At 38.7% G+C, this 23,860-nt stretch overlaps 1 protein-coding gene and 1 pseudogene across 1 annotated transcript; both read right to left on the bottom strand.

Annotated features, from left to right (window-relative positions):
* Window positions 1–811: 811 nt before the first annotated feature.
* Window positions 812–23,556, bottom strand: SERPINE2 (serpin family E member 2). Its single transcript, XM_053458801.1, has 9 exons — window positions 23,450–23,556; window positions 5,910–6,190; window positions 4,862–5,089; window positions 4,419–4,616; window positions 4,116–4,311; window positions 3,938–4,038; window positions 2,170–2,256; window positions 1,934–2,017; window positions 812–1,078 (listed from the first exon to the last, which is right to left on the bottom strand). Exons 2-9 carry the CDS (start codon window positions 6,163–6,165, stop codon window positions 1,041–1,043), a joined length of 1,188 nt encoding a protein of 395 aa, XP_053314776.1. The 5' UTR covers window positions 6,166–6,190; window positions 23,450–23,556; the 3' UTR covers window positions 812–1,040.
* On the bottom strand, window positions 18,181–18,297 carry LOC128487685 (uncharacterized; annotated as a pseudogene).
* Window positions 23,557–23,860: the final 304 nt, after the last annotated feature.

Here is a 23,860-nt window from a genome sequence, read left to right as displayed (position 1 = left end):
TGGAGCAGGTCAGAGCAGAGGGCTGCTGCAGGGAGGTGGTAAGAACAGGAAGTGGCTGGGAGGATAAGAGGGAAGCGGGAGGGGCCGGGTAGGTGCCAGGGGGTTAGTGGAATAAAGGGGGTACCATAGTTCAGCTTGTACACTCTAATTGGACCTTAAGTCTAGTCCAGCGTGACCGATTCCCACAGTGACATCGCTATTGTATATATTACATTTAGAAAGAACACGGAGGTCCCAAAAAAGCATATATGACAACTATGTCCATGTTGGCCCAATAAAAGGTATCAACTTTGGCTGAAGACTTCGAAAAACAGACATACATTACACCTTCAACACAACAACAAAATAACTAATCTTACGTTTCAGTACAATTTTATTCTTAAAGGCACCTCAAACACGAGGTGTCGTCTGAAAATTGATACAAAGTGTTAATTTGGTATGTTTATTAGGAAAACATGCATTTTCTGTTACCACCAATATAAAACATTACAATCTAATCTCTAATTCTAAAGACGGACAAGCCAAGGGAAACAGGGTGTATTGCAATACCTAAATTAATACAAAGCGATTCTTCATTCAAATGCCAAGGTAACTGACCATCAGTGCAAGTGGTGACCTTAATTAAGGTGCAGGATCACCAGCCCCAAATACTGTATCACAAAAAAAAATCTTTGACAATTTGCAGGGTTGCATCTTCCTCTGGGACTAAGGTGTCAACTCAGTATAATCTGGTATAAAATGGTAAACAGAGATCTCCTCTAGGATACCAAAAAAGTTTTAAAAGCAAAAAATTAAAAAAACAAATGAAAAAAAAAAAAATAAAAAAAAAATACTTTCAGTAGTTAAACAACCCCAAAAGAACCATAATTGTACCGTCAAATACAGTTATCAAAATTATATATAAAATAATTTTAAAAAGTTACAAGCACAATTAAAATTTCTCCATTTAAAATGGAAAATTCACAGGAACTAGAGTAATGTACAAATGTCTAAATGTTGGAATCAAGATGAGTTTCACATGTCAAGTCTTCATTGTCTCTCTAAGGCTTGTTTACTTGTCCTGTGAACAACACAGCACCTGCAAAAGGCAAGAATATTGTTACTACAGTCGTTACAACATACCAGCTAACATGAACACTTCCAGATGATGTTGATTTGGATAAATTCCACTGTTCCAAATTCTATGTATATTTTTTATCCTTCGTATTTATTAAGTGCTAAGATTCCAAAGCCCTGTACAATTTAAATATGGGATGGCTGCTTGCAATTTAGCATTCTGACACTTTGTATTAAAGTCCCTAGCAAGAATTGAGGGAATAGTTTTTTGTTTTTTTATTTATTATTTATGAATGTTCATAGATCTTTCCTCTGTTTTGAAATATTTGGTGGAGGCCAATGGTCCCCTACGTCGATGGATCAAATTATAAATATTCCACATATCAAGGAGCAGTGTTTTGCCTCTCGGTGGTCATATTCTCTTTGGTTCTAGTGGCAAGGACCAGGGTACGATGTAACCAATACACATATGGAATGCATATACAACAATGCAACAGAGTAACCTACCCAGTAAGTATTGTTTCCACTAGTTTACAGAGTAAAATAATAAAATATTGTATGGCAGTTTTATTTTTACTGCCCAGTACAGGCTGGCACTGGTCAATGATGTAAGCTTTGAGTGTCACAGTACAAGTAAATTAATTGGATAAGTTAGGCAAGTCTATTAATTGGATAATAGAACTCTACAATTAAACCAGGACTGAAAAAAATAATATTCATAGGCAATATACACAGTATGCCTCGCCAACATTACTATTATTCATCCTGGCATCGAAGATCCTAACTGATCTATGTTCTCAACTTTCCAGACAGGCATATCATTCCTCACCAAGGCATGATTTATTCACGTAGACTATGTATATATAAATTTACCCACCTGTAGGGTGATGCCTGATAAAAAATAAAAAGGGTCTGTCCACAATAAACCAGGGTGGTGATGATCTTGCTATCAAAACGGCAGCTGGAAATTGAATTGAAATAATAGGTTAATGTGTGAAATTATAAAAAGAATGGCATCTTCAGATCACTTTATTTGCACAAACTGATTCTCTTGTGTGTGTATACATGTGTGTGTGTATACGTGTGTGTGTGTGTTATATACATATTGCTTACTTGTTGCTGCTGCTGCCTTAGTGCCATCCTCATTTACTTCTATTTTGGCCTTCTGCAGCAAGTGGCTAACATGAAGGTGCTCCGATCCTGTAATAAAAAAACAGCAATGTTACAAAGACAGGGGATGGTGGAAGGGTGCGATAGCATATGTGCATCCAACATGTTATTCAACATGTTTAGGCTTTTACCCAGCTGGGATCTTTCTAAGGATAACAAAATATATAAAGTTTAAAGAGAATTCTCCAGTAAACACTTAATAACCCAGGCTATATGTCTTCTGAGCTTTGTTTACCTGTATTTCAGACATTTCAATCCATACATATATTAACCCCTTAAGGACAATGGGAGGTCCCTAAACCCATTGAAAACAATGCATTTTGAACCCATACATGTACAAGCTTTGTCATTAAGGGGTTAATATTTTGGAATACTGGCCCTGTTTAATGTAAACCTCTTAAGACTTATAATAAAGGATCACTGGGCAAGTTGTCTTTTCTAGTAAGAAACATATCTCTACATTCTACGCGTGAAAAGATTTTCTTCAGCAAGCTTCCTTAACAACACAAAGAAACCTTAGAACTAAAGTTCTAAATAAGTTAGTAGCAGTACAATTACATAGTGAAGTAGAGGTGATTTTTTTGTAGTTTTGTAGTTATTAAATCTTTAGTAAAACGTGACACCTTTTATTTGGCCAACACAGGAAAAAAAAAAAAAAAAGTAAAATCACATTAGCTTTCAGGATGTCCGAAGCGTCTTCCACAGCTCCATCTTTTCTTTTTTTTGTAGTTAGTATGCAGTGGTTGTATTATAGGTCGTACAAAGAAGTGTATTCATTACACTGAGCTTGCCGGTGAGTCGAACATTTCAACACACTGAAATTACTATGTAGTGTGCTTCCCAAGCAAGAAAGTAGAATGCATCAAATTAAATTAAATGATTAATATACATTATTACATGGTTATTATGCATTATGCAGGGCCACTTCAACCCTTCTTGTAGGAGAGGCTTGCTATGGTTGTCTTTAAATAAAGCATAAAATGTCTGATTGCCTAAGAAGCTTCAACCATAGCGAATAAATCTTAAATATAACGGTCTACCTATATTGATAAATAGAGAACGTATGATGTTAAATCAAAACACAAGGGGGCACCAGAGTATTCTCCAAAATGGAAATTATAAATTGTAAAAGTATCTATTTACAGCATACTGCACAAACAGTAATTTTTGCATTCAGAGGATTATTGTAAGACTTTTTTTTTTTTTTTTTTTTTTTTTTACAGATTAAGCTTACATTAAAACAAATTCATTTTCCCTTATATTCGTATAAGAAAGGCTTTTTTTTTTTTTTTTTTTTTTTTTAATTCCCAGCAGTGACATCACAATGGAACAACTGCATCTTTCTTAGAACGCTCCTAAAGTACAGATTATGCAGCATTAATAAAATCGCTGAGCGTCATGTATTCAGCGTTTTCTCCTCCCTGCTGGCATTTTCTGATGCTAGGATGTGAGAAACTCAGTCTCTGATAACAATTCCCCATATAGAACACGTGCACTTTAGAAGCAAAAGAATATAGCAGATTCTAAGCTTGGTAACATTTTCAGGTTCTGGGATAAGGGTTTATTTCTTTCCTCTTATTCAGGTTGTCATAAAGATGCCCCATAGTATTGATTGCCATCGTGTGTTCAGCATACTCTGCTCTTCCAATATACAACAAGCTTACTGGTAAGGCTAAAACTGAATTAAGAATTCTGGGTAAAAAGGACATACTTGTGATCTTTGTGAAGTTAGCTTTTGATGAATCAAACAGGTCTGTAATACCCAGGTTTTTAAGAGGTCCTTTCAGATCAGTCGCGGCTTCGACAGTGAACCTGAAGAGATAATACCAGCTTTAGGTATTCTAGGCAATATATATTACAAATATTCAAAAGTGTATGCAGTCACTTACTTGGGCAAAATTAACTGAACTCTCTTCGGAGCCATAGTCATCCAACTTTGCAAAGTTTTAGTACTAATGTGAGGAATTATGGCAGACAGTGGTGTGCTCTCATCCGTCGGCAATGCAACCAACATACTGAGACTCCCACCATGATAGGGCAGCTCTATTACGTTGTACCAGAGGCCGCTGGGCGTACTTGCTGAACCTAGGGGGATAAATGTACTATTACTTTCTTAATAAGGAAGATCCGGCTAAATATCACTGTGTTAATATTATCACTTTACGGTTTTACATTCTAAATATTGTTCTTACCGCTCCTAAACAGGGATAGTTGGGCCAGCATCGGGACTTGGTAAGTTTTGCCATCTGGTCCATGAAATGTGCGTTTTTTCGTGTTTTCATGCTGAAAACGAGATTTCCACAGTCCCTTAAAATACAGTGCATTGACTAATACCATACGCGTCAATGAGCTGTCCAATAACTCAGGAGAAATCAGATCCTCGATCATTCCTACAAGACGCACAAGAAAGGAACATTATTGAAAATAACCAGGAAAGATGCTTTTAGAATAGGCAAAGGGCTTAGCTAAATCAGTGATAAAAATAACTGTGGTTCCTCTAAGTCCAGGAATGCACATTCAGTCACATCGGTTTCTTAAAAGAAAAGCATACTAAAGAATGAAGCAACATCAGTATTCTATCTTGATCCACAATGAACAGACAGAAACGCATGTGTCTATGAGGGTAAATGCTCACCCTTTGTCTCATTTTTCACCCACTGGTTGATAGTGGAGGCAGCTGTGTCCTTTTCTTGAAAGTCAACACTTTTTACTTGACTGTGAAAGACTTCTCTATTCTTGGATTCAAAGTAAGGCTCAAATTTGAGTCCGCTATTGGCAAACACTCCATTTGCCGTTGTAACGATATCTTTATTTTTTTTCGCCACAATCACCTTGTTAATCTTCTTTAGTATCTTTCCAACCTCTGAGAATGAGAAATACATACATTCAAAAAAATAACAGAAATAAAACATTGATATAAATGTTTATATAATTTTCACCCGATAACTGTAGTACTGTATGTGCCAACAAAAAAAATTAAAAAGCAAACATGCAGGAGAAAATTACCAAAAATGACTTCACTTGAAGTCTTATTGTTGTCATTTTTATGTGTGAATGCAAAATCAACAGGCTGTATTGGTAGCACAACTGAGTCACTGCTTAATAAATATGATTCTTTTACTAAAAGGGTAAAGGATGCATGGAATAGCCTTCCAGCAGAAGTGGTAGATGTTAATACAGCGAGGACATTTAAGTAAGGATAGGCATACGGCTAAGCTAGATATAGGATAAGGCCAGGTACTAATAATAACATCAAAAAATATGATACAATTTGGTTGCCTTGGCGAAACGTGACCTCCAAAACCCAATTAAATTTCATTTCTTGGCAATTCTGCTTTTGCTTTCTCACCCCCCAGATAGCCCATATACCCCATATAATCTGGGAACTGATTAACTTGCCGTAATGTGCATGATTGTTTAATAGATCACACCACTGAAAAGAAGTATTACTTATTTAGATTATCTTTGTTATGATATAATGCTGGTCGTGATGATGGCGATCTATGATTGCATGTTTTTGTTACTGGAGATCGTCTTCTACTCTTTTAATTTGTGGAACTGCTGATGTTGTGCAAAGAAAAAAGGAAAATTTCAAAATAAAATAAGATGTAATTTTAAGAAAGATTTAAGTTATACCTTTGCATGTGGCACAAAATGTAAGTGTACAAGAAAATGCTACTGACCATTCACTTTATATCGCATGGCAGTTGTCAGCTGCTTCTTGGTCTTCCCGTCTGCCCCTAACTGAAGCATGCCAAGAACAGATGCAATCCCATGAGGTGACATAACCACATTTTCATGAGGTTTGGTCTTCACCACCTGGTTAAACACTTGGATTCCAATGTCCGATCCGAGTTCCTCAATGAATTGCGGACTGAACGGGGACTGTGTGGATGCCGCAAATACCACGGTAAATAAAAAAGGGAAGAGCCTCTTCATGATCCTTCAAAACAACTTATACAGCCTAAAAAACAAAGGGAACATTTACTGACAAAAACATTTATGTCCTTTTTCTAATGGGAAAAATAAGAAATTAAGAAATGATCTGGCTCACATCATCGGATAGCCCCATGCATAGTGTCTTTGACATTGGCACTATTCCTATCATTATGCACTATTCTCATCTGCTGATCTCCTACCTGTGTTACGTTCAAGAACACCCAAACATTCCATAACCTCCACTGTAAAAATTGAAGCTTGATTTTGCATAATCTTAATCGTTTTAACAAGGATAAAACAGATACCACAAATTTTCAGGGCATACTGCAAACATGTATTTTTGTTTCTACATAATCTGCATAAGGCCACCACCCACATAACAATAATTATGGTTAAAGACGAGTCAATCAAGCTCCTGAGAAGTCTGAAAAAGTCCTTGCCTCGCACAACAGATTGGCACGTTTTAGGAAAGATGTTCTTAAACACTAAATTTGCCCTTAACGTGATAAATGGGGGAAAAACACCATACCTTTAAAATATGGTCTTAAAACAATTGAGACTTTCCACATAATGTTGTAACATCTGTATATGCTGCACCTCTATTAACCTAATCATCAACACACATCATGTAATATATAATATATAATGGAATTCTGAAACTGAAAAGTATGCTTTGCACATACTATATATACGCCATAAATGTATCAATATGACAACTGTGCACAATGAAAACAAAAAAGTAAAACCCATGGCTCCTAATTGTTACACAAAGTATCCTGTATTTAAATCATTCCAAAATTCTAAACGGTAGTAACTTAAAGGGGAAGTCCTGTGAACAAAAACATCTATCCCTCCTTGAGCATAAAGTATTGATAGAATAATATAGGTTAGCATTGACAAATAAACAGTTTTTATCTGAATTCCACGCATGTACTGAAAATAAACATTCACCACATTGTACGTTTCCTTATTCAGCCATCAATTAGAAAATCACAAATCAGTCAATGCTGACCTTTCTCAACGCTTAATAACGGTCAGTACAGAATGATAATTAATTGAATTTTGTTCCTCCAAATAAATCGCAGACACACTGCTGCTGCTTTCTCCCATTGAATTTATTGAGAAAAAATAAACACGGAGCTTTAACCATCCTCTAGGAGATAGAGATATACATTTTAGATGTTCCTTATTATTAAGTAAAGCAAAATCAGTAACAAGTGTTAACATGATACTGATAATTAACATTATTATTATTGTTATATATGATAATGACCTGTGGGTAAGAATTCTGTCCTTTCAATTAAAAGCCTTAATACTATCATAATCTGCCGCAGTAGAAATAAAAGGCATGTTAGCCAGAAAACCAATTGATTTGCTCACATGTGCCCATAACAGTAGCACACTACAGAACACAAATCGCCCTCTAGAGATGCTCACACCTGCTACAGAACAAAAGAATGATTTTTATTTTCTCCCATTTCTCCTAAAAACAGAGAATCGGAGATATATTCCCTAACATTTATAATAAGTGGCAAAGTCAGTTTTTCCAAAAACAAAGACAACAAAGAGATAACGGCGGTAACTATATTATCAGCAAGGGAAGACCTTGGTTAACAGTCTAGTCACAGACATGACTAGCTATTACTGTGTTAGCCGTTACAGAGGCAGTAATTTCCATGTTTCAGTTTCTTGTATATAGCAGGGTAGATTCATTTTAAAGAGGCTACATTTAATCCTTTTATTATTATTATTATTATTATTATTATTATTTTTTTTTTTTATTTATTTTTTTTTACTTTATCTGATCCAATATGGGTAGCTTGGTGCAAATTGGACAGTCTTGTTATATATTGTTCCTGTATAGGCAATATTTTGTGCCTGAGAGAATCTATAAATATAGCTTTATAGTTTTTACGTTACAGGGTGATGATTTTGGATCTGGAGCCCTTTGAGGCCATCTGTGAAAAAAATATAGATCCAACATTTTCATTCTTTTTTTTTAGAACTTAAAAAGAAAGGCTTCACTCCAATGACTATAAATATGGACTCAAGAGACACTCACTAAAGCAGTTTAGGCTATATTCAGTTTCTTCCAACTAGGTTTATTACATATTAATCAATATATTTTTGGGCTGTGAGGTTTCGCTCCAGTCATCCAATTACAGGTTGCATTTCAGATCACACACAATCCTTAACCATCCAGAAACCAGCTGATGTTCCTCATCTGTCAACCGACCCAGACACCAAAACAAAATTCTTGTGGCGGACGCTACAAAGACCTCGCTGTTTAAGCAGGCTCCACACCCAAAACAGTATCCTTAATTTTAACTGAACAGTATTTTTACATATACCCATTTGTTAAGTTTTACAGATCCAAAATATAAACAGTACGCATGTAAAACACATGTCCTCTGGCTGTCTATTACCTTCTAAATACATATATCTGTGCAACAAAGGGCCTCTTTTAAATCCCAAAACAGTTCTTTATTCTACTACTTAACCCAGGAAAATGTTGCATGTCACAGGAATGGGATGTGCTTCTCGCTCCTATTTTTTCCAGCAACATGGATCTAGAAACTCTCACTGCAGCAAATCCATGTAAAAGTCTAACACATGAGTCATGGACAGACCCAACTGCGTGTCCTCCTTGGCAGCGAGTATAATGCTTGAAACCTAATCCAGGAATAGGTTTTGTTTTTTTATTCAGAATTCAGCCCCCTTTTTTTACCCACATTCTATTTAGCTCGCCAAATCGTATACAAATGTTCAGCTAAAATGAATTAAAAGAGGAAGTTCAGCAAATTGCATTTGTACGTGTTCAATGAAAAGAGGCTGCTCGTTTCCTTCACCACTGAGCCAAGGTTTCAAACTCTAGAAGAAACAATGTCTTTCTACTCCATCCAGCCTCTTTACAGAGCAATCTCACACGCATGTGGACATGTTTCATAAGGTAGCAAAAACTACCATATTTATCTGCGTATAACACGCACTTTTTTTAAACTAAAATATGAAGTTGAAACCCTACCTGCGTGTTATACGCCGATAAATCCTAGAGCTGCACAATCTTCCCCTGCACAGCTCTCTCGCGCGCCCTCTCTGATGCCGGGAGCCGGGTGATGACGTCACTCCGGCCCCGGCATCAGCACAAAAAGTAAAATGCTGGAAGATAAAGAGGACCCATACCAGATTTAATGTGTGTCTGAGTGTGTTTGTGTGTGTGTGTCTGGCTGCATGTGTGTCTGAGTGTGTGTGTGTGGCTTAGTGTGTCTTACTGTGTGTGTGTGTGTGTGGTTTCCCAGATAGCAGTGATTCTGATGAAGTTTTTTTTGTGCTTTTTCATTATTCTTTATTTCTTTTATTACATTATAATAAATGTTATAATGTTATAAACATTATTCCAACATTAAGTTCATAGCTTCCAAGTTTAAACTTATTTTTTCTTACTCAAATTTTAAGACTCTGAACAGAGCGCAAACTGCTTTTTTCAGATTTGCTAAATGGTTTCTGTATAATACATACACGTAAACAGTAGTATTTTTTACACCCCCCCCAAACTTCCACAGTAACAATCAAAAAGCTGTATATTCAGTAGAAGAGTCATCGCTCTCATTCCAGCACACGCAGTACGAGCTAGCAGTGATGTAAAAAAGCGTCTTTTGTGTAAGCAGTACATTCTAAGATTTAAGTCCTATAAATTATTTTTATTGCTCTCCACCACACAGGATGTTTATAGGTTCTGGGAACAAAATAAAGGCCGGCTACTAGAAATTCCCTGCAGCCTTCTTCGGGGTTGAAAACGTACTGAGCTGCATTCATTTAGCTTTAGAATCGACCATATTTCCTGCCAAAGAAGAAGGGCTCATGAATATTCCAGAGCAGCTTTGCAATAAACAAAACACCTGTGTACGTTCTATAAAGCACCAAAACAGCAAACCTGAGACGTCAAGTTCCATCTGACCAGTTATACTGTTTTGAGCTACAATATCAGTTTTTATCAATTTACATTACCTTGTCGAATTGTTGGATCCGATTCAGAATTATTCTATTTAAAATGTCAATTCATTTAGATGCAACATATTCTTTTACCTTTGTAACATTAAGCAACATTTACTGTATTAAAACAAAAGACCCTTATTGATTTAGAACACCAGAAAAGGGCTGGAGCATTAAAAAATGGAAGACCAGCGCTTAGTGGTTTACAAACCCCAGAAGAGAAGAAAGATGAAGAAAATTGCAGTAGCCAAAGTGATGAACATCTTCAGCTCAAGTGAGTCTTCAGCATCAAGATCATCTTTGGAAGAGCAGGACTCTAATACACCTCCTGACCCTGTGGCTTTTGATGAAACAACTAAACAAAATTAATGAGGACTATATTTATACACATTGAAATTATAACCATGAATATATTTAGTATTTAGCTTTAGCTATGAGCAAAACTGTATTTTCACAATACATTTTCATTAATGCTGAAAGCCTTGTGTATGCTGAGGAACCTACTGCCAAAAGCAAGTGTCTTGTAGACGGCCAATGCCTTTTAGGAGGACACATTGATTGAAACTGTATTTCTTCTTAGTAGTCACATGACCCTGTGCTTCTTGTCATTATAAAGGGATAAAGGAAGTTCGGTGAATGAGACAGGAAATAAATTACTCTTACTAACTTTTTAGAAGCCAATTTCTCATAACAGCATTTGGAATGGAATTGTAAACCGCAGCAAGTGCAGGCAGCAAGACTCCTGTTTACAGACATTTCAATAAGTGCCCATAGGCACCAATGTCTTCCCATATGCCCCAGCCATTGCCAAGTTAAAGAATATGTAATATTTGTGTGCCTTTACCCACCAGGACACACATCACGTTCGATGGTACAGACTGTGTACCACTATGTGTAATACTGAACTCCCTTAGCGGCCTGACTCCTCCGAGCTTGCTCATGCACACATTCTGTTAAAACCCCAAGTTTATTCCAGGAATTGGACTTTGGATCCCACTCCAGCAAACTCCTAGAATAATCCCGTAAAAACACACAGCTAAATCCTAGAATTCCTGACATTCTTGCTCAGAGAAGCATGGCTACTTTTTCAAATTCTGGCAGCTGAACACAGGCTTCACTTGTTCTTGAGCCTTTGCCTAACACTAACATATTCTGTATTGTGGCCCTCTGCATTCTGCAGACTTCACATTTGTGTTTTGAATTTGATCACTAGGTTAAAAAGCTGTATTTGAATTCTACATTTTCCCTGTCCGGCTACAGTTCATTGTATCAAAATGGTAATCCACAGCAAAAAAAAGGCTCAAAACTAAGTTGTTTCACAAATGGGCTCTCAATCATAAGTGATAACAACAAAGTCCAATCTACAATAGTAGACACAATGAGAAAAAAGGAAATATCCCACAAGAATTAAACAAAATGAGGAAGCAAATTAACACCAAAAAAAAAAAAAAAATACAAAAAAAAAAAAAAAAAAAATTATGAGTAAAGATACAGTCATGTGAAAAAGTATTTGCTCCTTTCAATTTTTGCATATTTGTCACACTTAAACCTTTCAGATCGAACTAATTTTAATATTAGACATAGATGACCCAAGAAAACACAAAATGCAGTTTTTAAATTGTAATTTCACATACAGAATGAAGAAAAGCTATCATACCCCGCCTGGTACCCTATCTATAAGAAAAAATAATTGCACCCTTAGTTTTTAAATCAACCAGTTAACCAAATGAATTGATAATTGGATGTAATTTTACTAAACGCCCCCAGAAATGATTACTGCCAGTCCTGTTGAATCTAAGTATCAATTAAAAAGAACCTGTCTTGCAAGCAAAGTGAAGTAGGCTAAAATGTCTCAAAAAGCAGCACATGAGGAGGTAATCTAAAAGAAACACACAATTTGGCAGCAGTTAAGAACCATTGGGCCCATCTAGTCTGTCCAGGCTATACAACCTAGCACCCCGCTTGCTTTTTCTGACACTATCGCATTGCCTTTTTACCTTTAAGTCACCAATAGAACAGTGCCCCAAAACCTGCCTTGGGATGTGTATGTCCCAAATGCACTATTTTCCATTTATCAACATTAAACTGTAGTCGCTACACTCTTGACCATTCTTCTAATATACTTAAATCATTTGCCGTTTCACTTTTCTACCCGGAATGCCCACCCTATGGAAGACCTGTGTAACATCTGCAAAAATACATTACCTTATCATTAAGACCTTGCGTAATATAATTAATAAAAAGTACAGGTCCCATAGCTGATCCCTGAGGTCTCCCCACCAGTAAGAAGTCCTTCCCACAAATATACACCATGAACTATACCCGTCTGTCACTCAACCATTGTTTTATCCGTTTAACCAAACACTGCAGATCTCTCATATCAAAATCAGTTTGATGATGTGAAATATTTAAAATGAGACAAATAAGTAAAATAGAAGAAATTGGAAATGGGGCAAATACTTTTTCACAGAACTGTATAAAATAAAGCAATAAGAAAATCGTAACTAGTACAAAGCAAAACAAACAAATTATGGAAACAATCAATGCCCTATTGCAGAGGCTCAGGGAAAAGACGCCACAGGCATAATTATTCAACAAAAGTACTGACATTAATCTAAATCCTATCAAAACTAGATACACTTATAGTGAAAAACACACATAACACTTGAAAAATATCTAATGATGTAAAAATGTATATGTGCATATGCATTAATTGATTATGTAAAATTATATATAACTCTATACTTGTGGAGACAACCTTTGTGCTTGTGACCATGAGTGCATCTTGCATTTTTGGTGAGGGCATCTTTTATTTGTCTATCTTAGACACATGGAGCTATAAGTTAGTGTAACCAGAAGAAAACCCTACATGCTGTGTACCTACCCAGTAATGTACCTGTATTAAATATGACTAACAATAGTGTTTAATGAAACGTGCAAATGAACAAGGAAGTCTATTGTGGGAAATTTGTAACTCATTGTTCTTGTGACATGGATCACTGTTCTGAGCCGTTTCCAAAAATGTTACTTCCTTATCTACACATGATAAAAACTGCTTGCACATCAATAAGGATGGCATTTGAATGGTATGACTTTCAACTTTGCCAATTTACTTATTTACTTACTTAAAATGCACGGTAGAGTTCATGAGTCTTATCTATAATCTCAAAGTTTGGTAGATGTACCTTAAAGACAGCTGGGACTATTCAACAAGTCAAGTGGTCATCTAGACTTGAGTATGATTGTGTTCACCAATATCCAACTGGTCTGAATAAAAATCAACTCTGTCGTCTAAAAATGATACATAAAAACATCCCAGCTATTTACCCCCAACCTGTGTCAGGTAGCGGTAATAAAATAAGACCTGAGGCTTTATAGAACCCAAGTATAAGACCATTATGTGCCTGGTATTATGGTGGTTAGAATGCAGATGAAGATGGTAGAGTCAAGATGATTGCTATAATTTTGGAATCCTGAATTATACTGCCAATGAGACTATAGAATATACATATATACACCAAGTCGGCAAAGTCGGGAGAAAACAATTTTATTATTGCCATTGGCTCTATAATACCCCAAGTAAACTGTTTTATAGTTGCACTTGTATCTGTGTGTACGAGATAAGTATTCTGCTCTTTTATTGTTAGTTTATCACTAAATATTAGTACTTTAGGTGCAGCATTCATTTTACACATAGGCTTTTCAGGATAATACAAAAATAAAAACAATAATTTCTTACCGTAAATTTTCTTTTTCCTAGTATAGTGGCAGTACGTATGGGTTGTTCTTTCCCCTTAGGACAAGCTTCTGAAAGACCAATCAAAAAGTAAACTCCTCCCCTCTTACCCATAAATGCCGGCAAACTGGAAGAGTCCTCAGTAATAAGAAACACTACTCATTCCAACGTATAAGGGAGGGAACTATACTAGGAAAAAGAAAATTTACGGTAAGAAATTATTGTTTTTTCCTGCGTATAGTGGCAGTACGTATGGGATATACCAAGATCCGTCACATGGGTGGGATAGAGGCATTGACCGCTTGAAAAACATGAAGGCCAAAGGCAGCTTCCGAATCTACAGAAAGGTCCAGCCTATAATGACCAACATAAGTATTCCATGAAGACCAGGTTGCCGCTTTGCAAATTTCTTCTGGGAAAGCCAAGGCCTTAGCTGCCCAGGAATCGGACATAGCTCTAGTAGAGTGCAGTCAGTGCACCTCAATAGGGGATGATACATACACTCTACCGGATACAGATTGTGTTATACACTTTAAAAAAAATACACAAATCATATGCATTACTCCACAATGATCATTTGGGTGTCGCTGAGCATTGGGATACACGATTTAGCACGATACACAATAAATTGATGCTGTTGGAAATGCTTGTGTTGCTCATGTCTGACACACATTGCAAAATGTTTTGACCCTTTACAAGCTCAGAGTACGTAAAGCGACAAACAACGTTATCCACTTTACAGGATACATAGGCTAAACAAATAGTATCATCAAGCCATCTAGCCACAGTAGATGTGGACATCTCCTGGGCCGCAGATTTCCCATGAAACTGAAGAAACAGGTGGTCTGGCGCACGAACTGTTGCAGTACGTTGTAAATAGACATGAAGGGCTCTTTCAACATTAAAAGAGTGCCACGTGATCTCTTCTGGAGAAGAAGGATTAGGAAAAAAGGTGGGCAACACTAAAGACTGGTTAATGTTAGTCTGCGACAAGACTTCCGGGAGGAAAAAACGGTCGGAGATGCAGAACGACTTCAGCCTGATGAAAGAATGAACTCACTGGATGACTAGAGAGCCAGAATAATAGCCTTGCAAAAAACGCCTAAAAAAAAAAAAAAAAAAAAAGGGATCAGAGGCCAAGACCAAAGCAAGAAGTGACCGGGGGCGGACACTTGTCTCTTCAAGGTAGCCACCTGAAGACCTGCATTAAACCCCTCTCGAGAAACTGCACGATGACTGGAATGGAAGGAGGATAGCTATGGAACTCTTGATCCTGGCACCATTCTTTACAAATTAAACCACCGACCGGCCATAGCACCGTGAATACCTTCCCCTGTAGAATCAGCCTTGCAGCACCCATACCGTTAAGCGAAACATCTGGCTGGTGTGTATATGGACATTGCGGTTTCCCAGTAGATCTGGAGATACTGGAAGTTCCCAAGAACAAATCGTCATCTGGAGCAGGTTCGAGAACCAGCGACAGAACGGCCAGAAAGAAAGGATTGCAAGCACCCTGGCTTTGTCCTTCTTGATCTTCTGGATACACGGGATCAGAGCTACCGTGGAAACACATAGGCTAGGCTGATTTGCCATATCGCTGTTAGCCCGTCTAGAAAATGAGAATAGTCTATTTGTAGAGAAACGCAAAAAGAGGGGTTTCCTGTTTTGCCTTGTAGCCATAAGATCAAAATCTGTACGCCCAAACTTGACGGACAACCTGTCGAAAAATAACCGGGCTCAGAGACCACTCTGTCTGAGCATATCTTCCCCTGCTCAGGTCATCTGCCAGTGTATTGAAGGCCCCCTGAAAAAGACATGCCGATAGATCTCTCAGATGATTATGGGCCCATATCAAAAAATAAATAAATAATCTCCGAACAGAGACATTGAAGCTTTCAAGCCCTTGTGCCTCCTTGTCTGTTGAGGTAAGCTACTACAGTCTCATTGACTGACTGAAGTTTACGTGGGGGAACATAATCCACAATTTGAACACCTTAAGGGCTAGAAAAACTGCATTCAGTTCCCTTTAGTTGTATGACTGGCTAGGCTCTTCTGGAGACAATCTTCTTTGGGCTCTGTGGAACCAAAGGTGAGCACCCCAACCTGTCTTTGGCGCATCTGTTGCGACAATGGACCAGTCTGCTGGTTGAAACAAAGCCATCAATTGAGCTGTAGGAGAACCACTCTTGATCTTAGAATTTAACTCCTCTTGAGACCTAGCCAGCTGGAAAGGATCTGCCACTGAAGTGGCCTCATTCATGACCGGGCCCATCTTACTGCTGGGATATTAGAGGTTAAAAACCCCAGGAGACTCATTGCTTTCCTGATTACGCAAATCGGATATCGTTGCAGATGGTTTGATCCGCGTGATCTTCTGAGAAGAAAGGTGCAAAAAGAGGGATACAGAGTCCACAATGCAACCTAGGAAATTGATTCTCCTGGATGGAGTAAGATTAGATATTACTAAGTTTATGATCCATCCGTGTTGTTCTAAAAAGGCTATTGAAGTCTTCAGCTGGTGATTTAGTTGACTTGGAAAGGATGCCTTGAGAAGCCAGTCGTTGACATACGGGATGACGGCTAAACTGTCTCAACTGCGCCACTAGGGGACAGAGAAGCTCTGTGAAGACTAGAGGAGCGGTAGTCAAACCGAAAAGAATAGATTTGAGATGAAAATGCTTCAGGCCATTCTTTGTTCTTATAGCAAATCTCAGGCACTTCCTGGAACTTACTACCATAGGGACGTGTAGATACGCATCTTTACGTGTATAGTGACCATGAAATCTCCTTCTCGGAGGATGATGAAACCGATATAATGGCTTCCATTCTGAAACGTTGATAAGTGATACAACCATGACAGATGGTCTTTAAATCGGAAAAAATAAAAAAATTAGAGAATACACTCCTCTCCAGTGATGTTCCGAGGGCATTTGTTCCTTCACTAACAACTAAAACACTGCTGCCGACAAAACGTGTTCTCACTTTTTGTAAGATAAGAGGAACACAGGAAGTGGACGCGAGGAAGAGCGAAAAACCCTGATCTTGTAGACTACAAAAACTATTTGTCTATACCACTTCGTTATTCATGTGTTTTCCGTAGACTAAAACCATGCTTTCTGAAAGTGTAGCAGGCGACCCCCTACTCTCTTGCCTTCCAAAGGCCTTCCTTGTTCAAACAGCAGGTCACATAAAGTCTGCTTTAGAGGCTTGATAACAGGTGCTCCCGCTGAAGCCGCTTTACTCTGAACGCAGCTGCCTGAAACATTCTCCTAACGGCTGTTTCGGCTCTCTCATCCATAGCGTCTCGGAGTCCCGCTATCTCACCTACAGGAAGCGCGGTTTACTTGCACCTCTACCTTTGGAAGCTCTTGCCATTAAATATCTTCTTAAAACATGAATTTCTTAAAAAATAAAAGCTTGATTGCCGGGTTATACCACTCCCTCTGCATCAATTCCACTAATTCGGGAGGAACAGGGGAGACCCTACTTAGTTGCTCTCGGTAGCAACTGAAGAACGCAGTTAACTTATTTAATAAACTTGTCATAAGATGAGCGAGAGCATTCCCCCGAAGAACGGTCAGACAATGCCGTCTTTAATGCCTTTTGCAGGTGACTCAAGTACAGGAGATTTTGCCGCATCTTTAAATGCTGAAAAGGTCTGGGATAAATTATCTTGGAACCATCATCCGAATGAATGCATGTCTTTTTGCTTTTCTTTTGCCAAGATGTCCGCAGCACACTATTGGGAAGTCTATTTTACTGTAGCCGTCCAGGAGCGGCATATTACATTCTGCACAGGCTAGATATCTAGCTTTAGAAGCAGCTATTAGCAGGAGGAGCAGGTTTGTCCGTTTCTGGAGACGAAGGGTTAAATTTAGCTAAAACCCAATTAAAACCAATGCAAAACAACCGTGTGGACTCTAGTGGTCAGTAAGGTTTCCACAGCTTAAAATAGGCTGCCAAAGCCTCATAAAAATTAACCGTCCCGCACATGCTCAGATCGAGCTTCAGGATCACAAAGGAACGAATAGCCACCCGGGCGTTCATTCCGCACAGCTGTACAGGCTCCTCCTCTGTAACCAAAAAAGGATAGAGTGAACGCTGCCTCTGTAAGCCCGTTACGAGGCGCGCAGCACAGAACTTCCACCTGGGAAGTTTAAAACCGCAACTAAACACTTTTAAAATCCAATGCAAGACAACCGTGTGGGGGCTTGGTGACACGGGAACCTGACCTGATGCACACTCTTGTGGTCAGTCAGGTTTGCACAGCTTAAATAGGCTGCCAAATCCTACAACACCTGGTATTCCCAGGCGGTCTCCCATCCAGGTACTAACCAGGCCCACCCTGTTTAGCTTCTGAGATCAGAGGAGATAAGCGCTTTCAGGGTGGTATGGCTGTAGGTAATCAGAATTGGCGCCATAAAAACGATCCAACCCGCGCATGCTCAGATTGCGCTACAGGATCACAGTGGAACGAATAGCCACCCGGGCGTGCGTTCCACACAGCTGCACAGGCTCCTTCTCTGGAACCAAAAAGGATAGAGTGAACGCTGCCTCTGTAAGCCAGTTACGAGGCGCGCAGCACGGAACTTCCACCCGGGAAGTTTAAACCGCAGCCAAACACTCACCCCCCAGGCAACAACCCGTGTGCCGCACCATCAGAAGAATCCACGAAGCTGTTCACCCTACGAGGGACAAGAAAGAACTGAGGACTCTTCCAGTTTGCCGGCATTTATGGGTAAGAGGGGAGGAGTTTACTTTTTGATTGGTCTTTCAGAAGCTTGTCCTAAGGGGAAAGAACAACCCATACGTACTGCCACTATACGCAGGAAAAATACCCTTCTGTATGAGCCTAATTTTTGAGCCGAGACACTTTCACCTTCCTTTCCTCTAGAAGTGATCAACCATAAAAGAGTAATGGCGATTGATTTTGGAGATCCTTTTAAATAAACTGAATATAAAGCTGTTAGAAGTTGCATATCAATCCATTTTCATGTCCTGTATAATATTCAAAAGGTGCTAAACTGCTCTTTTTTATAAAAAGGAAATATATTTTACAACAAAAAGCCTGAAAACGCAGCTGTGACATACAGAGGTCCTCTGAGTTTTTGAAGCAAATTACTTCCTGCTGTGGAGAAGCTGTGAGAAGCATGCAGCAGGAATACAGATCCATGGAAGAGCTGGAAGACACCCAGGCTTTTCAAGCAGATGAAAGGGAAAGTAGGCAGTTCAACAAGATATTTTTGATGGAGAACCTATAGGGAGCTTCATCTGATGCTTTACAGAAACACAACCTGGAAGAAATTATTCCAAAAGGCAGCTGGATATTGGCAGGTCATCCACAACAGCCCCGTCTTGAGTCAGTGTATCATAGAAAATGTATAAGTAAAGCCAGGGCCAAACCGGTTTAAAGAAAAACGTCCAGCAGCTGCAGGACAAAAAAACAAAAAAGAAAAAAAGACGAACACCATATTGTCGGAGAGAAGCAATATACCACAAATATAGAGCACGATCTTCAAAAAAATAAAACAGTAAATAAAAAAAGGTATATTAAAATGAGCTATTAAATTCTGGTTCTTGCAGGAATTTTAACAAAGGTTGCATTTTATAAATATAAAACATGAAAACCTGCTCTTTACTGTGGGGGGCTAACAGCACCCCCACCCTGTGCGCGGTTGAGAAGGTTGTATAATAAACTAAGCCCTGGAGTCGGCATAAAACCCAATAAAAATATATATACCATAGTTAACAGCACAGAAAGAAATGTCACGTGTACTATATGATCAATGTGGGTACGTATTTCTGCACTGGGGAAGGAGATGACCTTTATGTCATATCACTTTTTCATATGTGTACAAGATTACAAATAAAAACCCACCAGTCAGATCTGAACATTCATCCAGTAAATGTAATTTTTAACACAATTAATGCAAAGCTTCCTTCTATGAAAAGAAAGGTTTGCACAATCGTTATGCTCAATGTCTGAGAAACAGCAGCTTTACTTACCAGAGCACTGATCACCTCCTGCCGCCTGCTTTCTCTTGCTGATAGTACTAGGTCTGGCAATGTCTAGAACATTTATTGGATCTTTAACTCTGCTGACCCAATTTTTTTTAAGCGATCCTTCCAGGAGAGTTTACCTGGATTATGTCTCATTCTGATAAAAACTATACATCATGGACCCAGGCAGTTGCTTTAGCGGAAAGTTGTTTTACATAACGACTAATGGGCGGATTTTTTTTTTTTTTATAACTTTTTTGGCATAGCAAACCCACTTATTTTAGAAAGACATTTTGAAGAGGTCATGTTCTTTCAATATTCAAAACTCTTTTTGTTTTTTTACATAACCCCATTCTGTAACCCTAGGGAAAATGTGATACTTCATACAAATTCAGATGCATATACTATGGGAGAGCAAGACCTCTTATGCAACAGAACCAATTCTCTTGAAACCAACTGTGATAATATCAAACAAGCCTCAGGCAGGGAAACACTGTGTCTGACTGCTTAGGTGTGATGTACGGATGAGGGCAGAGCGTGGCTGGGGCGTGATGCACAGATGAGGGCAGAGCGTTGTTGGGGCGTGATGCACAGATGAGGGCAGAGCGTTGTGGGGCGTGATGTACGGATGAGAGCAGAGTGTTGCTGGGCATGATGTAGGGATGAGGACAGAGCGTTGCGGAGCGTGATGTACGGATGAGAGCAGAGTGTTGTTGGGCGTGATGCACGCATGAGAGCAGGGTGTTGTAGGACGTGATGTACGGATGAGAGCAGGGTGTTGTAGGACGTGATGTTCGGATGAGAGCAGGGTGTTGTAGGACGTGATGTACGGATGAGAGCAGGGTGTTGTAGGGCATGATGTACGGATGAGAGCAGGAGTGTTGTTGGGCGTGATGCACGGATGAGGGCAGAGTGTTGTTAGGCATGATGTACGGTTGAGGGCAGAGTGTTGTTGGGCGTGATGTAAGGATGAGGGAAGGGTGTTGTAGGGCGTGATGTACGGATGAGAGCAAAACGGTTGCTGGGTGTGATGTAGGGATGAGGACAGAGTGTTGTTGGGCGTGATTTACGGATGAGGACAGAGTGTTGTTGGGCGTGATTTACGGATGAGGACAGAGTGTTGTTGGGCGTGATTTACTGATGAGGGCAGAGTGTTGTTGGGCGTAATCTAAGGGGCAAAGAAATAGCATAGATGAACAGTTAGTGGAAATATAAAATTAATCAGTTTAGAAAATGAGAGGTGCCGCAACCTACTTTCCCAAAGACATTTTTTCATTTAAAAAATACAGCTAAAATGTTCACATTGCTACCACTTCCTATCTTCCGGGCTGGCACTATTCATCTCAAGGAAAAGAAAAAATGTCGGTGCGCTAAGCTAGTCTCAGGCTCAAATAATACAAATGTATAATATGAGGCCTACCAAACAGGTGTAAGCATGCTGCAAGAAACAGTGTATTGGCTGTACAATGTATACAAGAAACAAAAACTGTCTGCGCTTCTTACCCTAATAAAGTTGGCAACAAATATGTAAACATAATATAAATGAGAGGTTTGGTTATATGAATTGGCCAAAGCATAATTAAGCTCACCCGCCACGTCAAGGCACACTCTCAATAGGGTGAGAACCTACTCTCACCTCCTACATAGTGGGCACACAAAGCAGTTTATACTGCTACCAAAACCTTATTAATGTGTTGGGGGAGGTGCAATTAAACCTCCTCCCCATTAACCCCTGGACAGCAAGCTGCAACCAGACTGATGAGGAACCTCTCATTTATATTATGTTTACATATTTGTTGCCAACTTTATTAGGGTAAGAAGCGCAGACAGTTTTTGTTTTTTACTATTCATCTCAAGGCATGGAGCAACTTCAAATGTCCCAACAATACTTTGATGGGAAACAAGCTTGGCTGAGAATAGTCCTGACCAACATGCACATATCAAAAGGTTCATGTTAATCCAATAAAAGACCACAGAAAAGATCCAGTCAGTGCAAATATGGTTATTTTATTTTTTGTCTGAACTGTTGGCTATCACTAAAATTTAGCTATTACAAAAACTCTGTCTATTCAGGTGGTAATATTACCGGTATTATAATTTCATTTTCCTTGATACCTCAATCTCTAAATTCCATAATGAACTTTACTTTATTGAGAGGGTGATAGATACAAATAGGAAGACTAAATGAGCCAAACGGGTTCTTATTGGCTGTCATATTCAATGCTTCTAAGGAAAACTAGGGTTTACTGCTCCTTCAAAAAATACAATTCAACACATAAAAAATAGCTGGAAACTAATACATTATTTATCACATAGTTTGGATAGACCTACTCTGGAAAACTCACTCATGGTCCCTTTGGAGTAGGCGCGGTTGACTTTTGATGACAGGAGGTCTTAGCTTGTTGACGCAACACATACGTTTACAAAGAGTACAAATTACAAAAAGTCAATAAATGAAACTATTACAGAGCATTAAACAATGGAAGCTTTAATGTTATTCTAATATAAACACTCCAGTGTTTTGTTTCTAAACAACATCATTTACAATAAGATAAATATTATTCTGCACAAGTTGTTACCAGTTAATTAATGAGGTCACTGCAAGCACTAGAGTAATCATAATCATTTTAGGTCTAACAGGACGTTAATTGTATTTCAAAATAACTCTACCACACACATATACCCCTTACTGATTAATGTGTATTTGTTAACTAGACAGCTAAGCTTTGATCTGACAGTTTAGCCAGAAAATAGAAAGAAACATAGCCTATTATACAGACACTATGATAGAAACAGAATTTGAAGGCAAATAAGAACCATTCAGCACATCTAGTGCAATTGCGCATGATATAAAGCCACAAAGTCCTTGGTCTTGTTTTAACCCTCACTGTATTAGCTGCTGCCACTTCTGCTGGGAGGTGGTTCAACATCTATGAAGGAGTATCAATGAATACTCTAATGTATGCCATATAACAAAGGAGATCACAAATTCCCCTTTTGTTTCAATTCATTGTACACCCACATTTAGAGATTTAATATAATTACAAGGGCAATGTTGCCAAAAAAGCAATTTATACAAAGGCTCTGAAAGCCTTATCACACACCCCACTCAGACACAATCAGGAGTAGAGCACTTAGCCATACATCACTAGCCTGTACTGGGAACTCTCAATACTGTGTCCCCTTATCCATGTCAGACAAACTGGTTCCCATTAACTCATGCAGTGCCAGAGTGAGCAGCAGCACCAACATCCAAAATCCAAAACTCATTGAATTGCCAACTGTAGAAGAGGTTAATGACTGCAGTTTTGCATTATTAGTCCATATTCTCAAAAACACATCTTTAATTAAGAAAGACTGTGCATGCAATCAAGCCAGCAGTCAAAGAAGTGGTTAATTGAAAGTTGTTTTGCAGCAGGCTTGTTTAATCCTCATGTTAGAGATCTGTGTATTGTGTTACTCAAAAGGCTGCAGACCAGGTACTTAATAATAGAACCCTTCTTTAATCACTGCTTTTACATGTACCCCCACAGTATAAGCATTAAGGAAACTTACCTCCCTGTGGGTCTGGGTACTGTCTTTCTTCTCAGACACTCAGATTTGTCTCAGTCCTTTCAGTGATCTGATGCTTCTCTGCTGATTCCTCCAAAGACCCAGTTAAACCAGCCCCTTGGCTTCTCCTCCCCCTCTATATATTGTTAAATTACATCCACCCCCATGTCCCCTCCTCCTCCTTCTGTCTGGGTTCCAGTCTTAACTGCACAAACAGGTTGAGGAACATTTGAATCTTTATTTTTATTTTATTTTATACATATTTTTCACAGAGATCTGTAATGGTGTGTACGGTTATGTTATGTCTGGGCTACCAGCTTTCTAGGCATAATCTGCCCTTCATAAAACATTCATACATGTCACGCTCTGTAGCTCGCCTCTTACCGATCCATTAGTTTGCAGTAAAGCCTCTCG

This window comes from Spea bombifrons, chromosome 3 (assembly GCF_027358695.1).
Source record: "Spea bombifrons isolate aSpeBom1 chromosome 3, aSpeBom1.2.pri, whole genome shotgun sequence".
In the NCBI taxonomy this organism is placed as follows: Eukaryota; Metazoa; Chordata; class Amphibia; order Anura; family Pelobatidae; genus Spea; species Spea bombifrons.
The sequence above is the reverse complement of the archived record's forward strand: the minus strand, read 5'-3'. Positions and strand labels throughout refer to the sequence as shown.